General features: G+C 38.9%; 1 protein-coding gene across 1 annotated transcript; it reads left to right on the top strand.

The window, feature by feature from the left end:
- The first annotated feature begins 1,647 nt into the window (after positions 1 to 1,647).
- On the top strand, positions 1,648 to 4,777 carry LOC122063764 (AUGMIN subunit 3). The gene is made up of 2 exons (XM_042627469.1): positions 1,648 to 4,400; positions 4,474 to 4,777. The coding sequence occupies exon 1, from the start codon at positions 2,407 to 2,409 to the stop codon at positions 4,249 to 4,251; it is 1,845 nt and encodes a 614-aa protein (XP_042483403.1). The 5' UTR covers positions 1,648 to 2,406; the 3' UTR covers positions 4,252 to 4,400; positions 4,474 to 4,777.
- The last annotated feature ends 1,610 nt before the right edge of the window (positions 4,778 to 6,387 follow it).

The following is a 6,387-nucleotide window of genomic DNA, read 5'->3' as shown; positions in this document are numbered from 1 at the left end:
AACCTTCAAGTGTCACAACAATTGAAACAAACGGAATTACCAAGAGGAAAATAAGGAGTTTAGTTTGGGATGAGTTTAATCTCCTTGATGGTAAGGGTTTTGTTGATAGGAGGAATCGAGCTGAATGCAAAAGATAGAACCAAAGTCTATAAGGCTGATAGTAATGTTAATGGAACTGGAAGCCTTAAGAGACATGTTCTACTTTGCCCAAAAAGGAAAGCAAAGGAAATCATTTGGCTGTAAATGATGGGAAAATGATGTTAAGAGACAAAAAGGTTGACTAAGACTTTGTGCGTGACAAAGTTACAAAGCTTATTGTGAGGCATGAGTTATCTTTAATTTTTTTGAGTATGAGGAGTTCAGGGAGTTAAATCACATACCTTTTTCCGGACTACACCCATATTACCCGAAACACTCAAATGGTGGATATTTTAGGGCTTTACAATTTGGAGTCCATGAGAATTAAGAATTTACTTAATTCATTTGCTAGGAAGATTTCTGACAAGTGATTTGTGGACATCCATCACCAATGATGGATGCATTGCTTTGACTGGACATTATATTGATAAGGACTGGGTGTTGCATAAGAAGTTGTTGAAGTTTTGCATTATGCCACCTCCACACATTGGTATCCATATCTGTGAAATGATTTCAAAAATCTTGTCTGATTGGGGAATTGATCGGAAATTGTTTTCAATTACTTTGGATATGCCACAACTAATTTCTGTTTTGTTGACTTGCTGAAGAAAAATTTAAATTTGAAGAATGCATGTAGAGGATTATACTTTCATAATAGGTGTTGTGCACATATTCTCAATCTTATTATACATTTTAGGTGGTTGATTGAATCATTTTAGGTGGTTGATTGAATCATTTGAATATTTGATACTTTGTTAGTTTGATGACTTGATCTATGTTTTGTGCTTGATAAGTTATTAGGTTTCTCCATGTTTTGGTTCTAAAATTCTGTAATTGGAATTCCTATTTACTGTTGGATTCTTCAGATCACATTCCAACCATTGGATTGGATTACTCAAACCTGTTGATATCTGATTCTGTTATACTTTATAACTTTGATATGAGTTGATCTATGTTTTGTGTTTGATAAGTTAGGGCCCATTTGATAACGTTTCAAGAAACACGTTTCTGCCGTTTCTGTGTCCAAAAATGGTAGAAACGGAACAAAAAACGTTTGATAAAACTATTTCGTTTCACTTGTTTTCAGAAATAGAAATAGAAATTTCTATTTATTTATGGTTTAAGAAACAACCTAGGCGAAACAAGTACCGTCCGCAAGCCACCGAAAAAAGGCTATCGGAGGAGAGAGAAAAAAAAAAACCTGCAGAACAGTTGCAAGTCAGCGGTGGCTGACTTCTTTTGAGCGGCTGACTTCATTTGACAAAAAAAAAAAAAAAAAAAAAAAAAAAACCTGCAAAACAGTTGCAAGGCGGCGGCTGACTTCTTTTGACAAAAAAAAAACGAAACAAGTTCTGCTTGTTTCGGCGTTTCTAGAAACGACTCGTGGCCATTCTTTCGCTGGTTACTATCGACTTCTAAAAACATGACTTATCAAACACCTTCAATTCCGTTTCTGTTTCTAAAAATGGAAATTTATGTTTCTGCCGTTTCTTGAAACAGAAACGGCAGAAGCGGCAGAAACATTATCAAACGGGCCCTTAGGTTTCTTCATGTTTTGGTTTTAAAATTCTGTAATTGATTCCTATTTACTGTTGGATTCTTCAGAGTTCAGATCACATTCCAACCATTGGATTGGAATATTGGATTACCCGAATGTACTAAAGCTGTTGATATCTGGTTCCTTTATTAAATTATTAAAATAAAGGTGAAAAAGCCAAAAGCCAAAAGCCAAAATCCAAAAGCCAGAGAGTTGGTTAAAGCCAAAAACCCTGAACAGCCCAAAGGATGAGGCCTATGAGGGAAGATGCATAAGTTTGTCAGTTTGTAATCGGCTTCCTAATGGGTCCATACCAGTTTTAAAAACCGATCCAAACCAGATTGAACCCGATAATCCAAACCAGTGCCGAACCGAACCCAAAATGCACCGAAACCAGAACTGAACCCAAATCGATAAATCCTTCTTGGAGCGGTTTCGGTCAGGCGTAAATCACACACCAAAACCGGTGGAACCAGACCAAAACCACCCCGAACTGGCCCGTTGATACCCCTAAGTTGAAGAGATTAAAAAGTCATGGGGTTTGAAACTCAGTATATTTTTCTCTCTTCCTAATTGCAGGAAACAAGCAGTAGTCAATGTTTCAGTGTAAGTGGCAACAGCAATGGGAAACACTAATCCCTTGGATATGGAAGAAATATGTTTAACTTGGGTTTCTATTTGAGTGTTCTCTACCTTTCCTTCCTTGCAAAGCCAAAACCGAAGCATAAAAAATGAGCGGAACAAGACTGTGCAGTCTCTTGAGTGAACTGGGGTACGAAGGGCATGAGGTGTTGGACCCTGACAGCTTTGAATGGCCTTTTCAGTATGAGGAGGCCCAACCCCTCCTTGAATGGATATGCTCTAGTCTCCGCCCTACTAATGTTCTATCTGCTGCTGAGGTCTCTCAGTATGAGCAGTTTGTACAAGAGGGGAAGCTGTTGGAGGGGGAGGACTTGGACTTTGCTTATGATAGCATTTCAGCCTTCTCAAGTAGGAGGGATGATCAAGAGGCAGTTTTTGGTGCCGAAGAAGGATTGAAAGATATCCGTGATGCGACTTTGGCATACAAAACTGAGGCTTTAGAATTGCAGAAACAGCTGAAGCATCTACAACATCAATATGATTTGCTGACTGGCCAAGCTTCATCTTTGATCCAAGGAAGAAGATCACGGGTTACAGCAACATCTACGGTCAATGGACAACTCACTGTAATTGATGATGGGCTTTCAGCAAGGAATTTAGAGATGAATGCGGTGCTTGGAATGATTTCTTCTACTGCACAGGAGTTGTCTCACTATCATTCAGGGGATGAGGATGGCGTGTACTTGGCTTATTCAGATTTCCGTTCATTCTTGTTGCAAGATGCAGCTTGTGCGAAGGAGCTAAACCAGTGGTTTGTGAAGCAGTTTGAAGCTGGTCCTTTTCAATTAGTGGCCAAGGATGGCAAAGTGAGATCTTCATGGTTGAGTCTTGATGACTTTCCAGATTCTGTAGTGCAAGAGTCAGAGGAATCTTGCCATCAACATGGAGCTGAGTTGCGAAGGCTTCGTGCTGTATTCGGAACGAGTGAGAGACAGTGGGTAGAAGCCCAAGTTGAGAATGCCAAACAGCAAGCTATTCTTGCAGCAATTAAATCTCAAGTAGCATTGGATGAAGCTCACATTCATCTTGATCTTCATTCTCTCAGGAGGAAACATTCTGATTTGACAGGAGAGCTTTCAAACCTACACCAGAAAGTGAAGTTATTGTCTGAGAGTATTCCAGATCTTTGTTGGGAGCTTGCTCAACTCCAGGACACATATATATTGCAAGGTGATTATGATTTAAAGGTCTTGCGCCAAGAATCCTATAGTGCTCGGCAAAAGGTGTTCATACATCATTTAATTAATCAGCTTGCTAGGCACCAGTTTCTAAAAATAGCTTGCCAATTGGAACAGAAAACCATGCTTGGTGCATACTCATTGCTAAAAGTTATTGAATCAGAATTGCAAGCCTACCTGTCAGCTACCAATAGCCGAATCAGTCGTTGCCGGTCACTGATTCAGGCTGCGTCTGAAGAACATGAACAAGGAGCAGTTGATGATAGGGATACTTTTTTGCATGGTGTGAGAGATCTTTTAAGTATTCATTCAAATGCTCAAACTGGGTTACCAACCTATGTATCAGCACCTGGTATTGTTCAGCAGATATCTAGTCTTCAGTCAGACTTGATGACCCTCCAGTCTGAGCTTGAAAGTTCCCTCCCAGAGGATAGAAATAAATGTATCAATGAGCTGTGCACTTTTATTCGAAGTTTGCAGGAGCTGCTTTTTTCATCCTCAACAACTGCACAACCAATTCTGACACCTTGGCCGCTTATGAGAGAACTTGTAGAAATGGAAAATGTGAATGCTCAACTATCTTTAGCCATTGAAGAAGTGACACGAGAGCATAGTGAAAAGGCTGAGATAGTAAAACATCATCCACATGAGGTGGGGAGGGAGAGGCAGGTCTTTGTTGACTTTTTCTGCAACCCTGAACATCTCAGGAAACAAGTTAGGGAGCTGACTTCTAGGGCGAAGGCTTTTCAAGTTTAGAAACCATCGATTGAACCATTTGAACTGTTGGAACTGTTGGAATGCTTTTATTTATGATTCACCTGGGGCCTTTGTGGCAATTATAGTACCAATCTCATGCCAGTTTCTTCTGATTTTTCATGTGAACACTTAAATCTGCTTCTCTTAAGGTAAACTTCATTTTATTGACAGCTTTTCAAGACTCTTTATAATCCAGCCACTCAGCCTGCAAAATTTGGACAGCTTGTCTCTACGTGCAATTGTGTATCACTGTGATGATGATGGTGAACAATCTCCCAGGAAAGGTGGTGAAGAGAAATCCGCGACTTCAATCTCATAATTATTCCCGCATATATGACACCTTTGGCACTATTCCAGAGTTTCATCCATGTGCCAAAACCCATGAGTGAAGCCGCAGGTAAAGAAAAACTTGGTCTGTTTGATTTTCTAGAGTTTCATTTGGTCTAGGGAAGTTGAGATTATAAATACTGGCTTGTATCCCAATATCTGATTAAGATTGAGGAAATAAAATTTTATTGGTTTGCTCATACTACGTTTGTGGCTTGAAGTTGAGACAGGCTTTATATGGAAATGAAGTTTTTGTGTTTGCTCTTACCACGTTTGTGGCCGAGAATTTCTTCTTCTAGGTCTCTCTCTTTCGTCCTTATTCCTCCCATTGATCCTTGTTGGTTTTTCAAACCTGATTGTAGATTATTTTTGGATGAAATCTGATTGCATATTATTACATCTCATTCTTCTCTAGAACATGAATCCTCCTTGCAGTTTCCCTGGTTTCTTAACAGAAAGCTACTTGATTTTAAGATATTATGTGAAATGGTAAGTTTTAGTTTAGGGAAAATCTATTTGTAACCAATAATTTTTTTCCCTTAATTACATTTACCACTCTTTTTAGGTAGGTGTTCTTTTCTAATTTTCCCTCCCTCTCTTGTTCTTCTCTGGCTCCTCCCCCTCTGATCCAGCTCTCTCCCTTTTTGTTCACCTTGTTTGTCAGCAGTGTAGCGTCAGCTGTAGCACTTGGGAATCTACAGATGATTCACGGAGCCTGGGTTCATCACTAGATGGATTCCAGTGGGCGGAAAGCTGCATTCGATCTGCAATACCCCTATAAACCTCTCCTTATCCTCCTCTGTAGTCTGTTCCATTGAAACTCTCATTTGTTGAAGCAAAGCATTGGTGCGCTCTGGCTGTCGAGTGAGAAATATTCTTCTTTTCTTATGTGTTCTTCGAGCCTATAGGTGAACTTATAAGCGCACTCAGCCTCTTTGATCGGTTAGCGGGTGAGATTGAGCAACAAATTGTCTGGATTGGTTAGGAGCATGGTTTTAAGTATCTCCGATACCGATACGATACCCTCCGATACGTATCTTAAATTTAGCCGGTCGATACGATACACACTGATACGATACATGGAATTTTTAAAATCCTTTCGTATCGATATATATATATATCCTACAATACATATCGATATGCATCAATACACCAACAATACACATCGATACGATACAATACGATATGCCTTGATACGACTCTATGGAAAATATAAAATTGAGGTAAAATGTACATTTTGGTATGTATTGGTACGTATCGATGAGTATTGGTATGTATCGGTATATATCGGCACGTATCGGTGAGTATCGATATATATATATATATATATATCGATACGTATCGGTATGTATCGATACAGTGCGCTACGGTCATATAATGGCCAAGATGGGAAATTTTTCAGAAAAACACGATTTTTTGAAGGGTTTTTGTTCCAAAGTTGTTATCAACCATATTTCTCTCTAACTAAAGTGAAAATCAAGGTTGAAAACAAGGATTTTACATTTATGGAACAACTACAAACCTTGAATTCTTAGTACGATACCCTCAATTTAGTGTTTATGCATAATACATGTTATCAATAGTTTTTTTTTAACAAATTCTTTATGCAAAAGTGTTTAAAAAAATGTTTCTTATCCATTTATGTATGTATCTTTAGCGTATCTTAGTGTATCTCCGATACGATACGATACCCTCCGATACGTATCTTAATTTTGGCTGATCGATACGGTGATCGATACCGATACTTTAATCCTTGGTTAGGAGGTTTACTGACCTCTCCTAACACTGACTTGGACTACAACCTCAAAA

This window comes from Macadamia integrifolia, unplaced genomic scaffold (assembly GCF_013358625.1).
Source record: "Macadamia integrifolia cultivar HAES 741 unplaced genomic scaffold, SCU_Mint_v3 scaffold1451, whole genome shotgun sequence".
NCBI classification, from domain to species: domain Eukaryota; kingdom Viridiplantae; phylum Streptophyta; class Magnoliopsida; order Proteales; family Proteaceae; genus Macadamia; species Macadamia integrifolia.
This window is presented reverse-complemented; position numbering and strand designations above follow the sequence as displayed.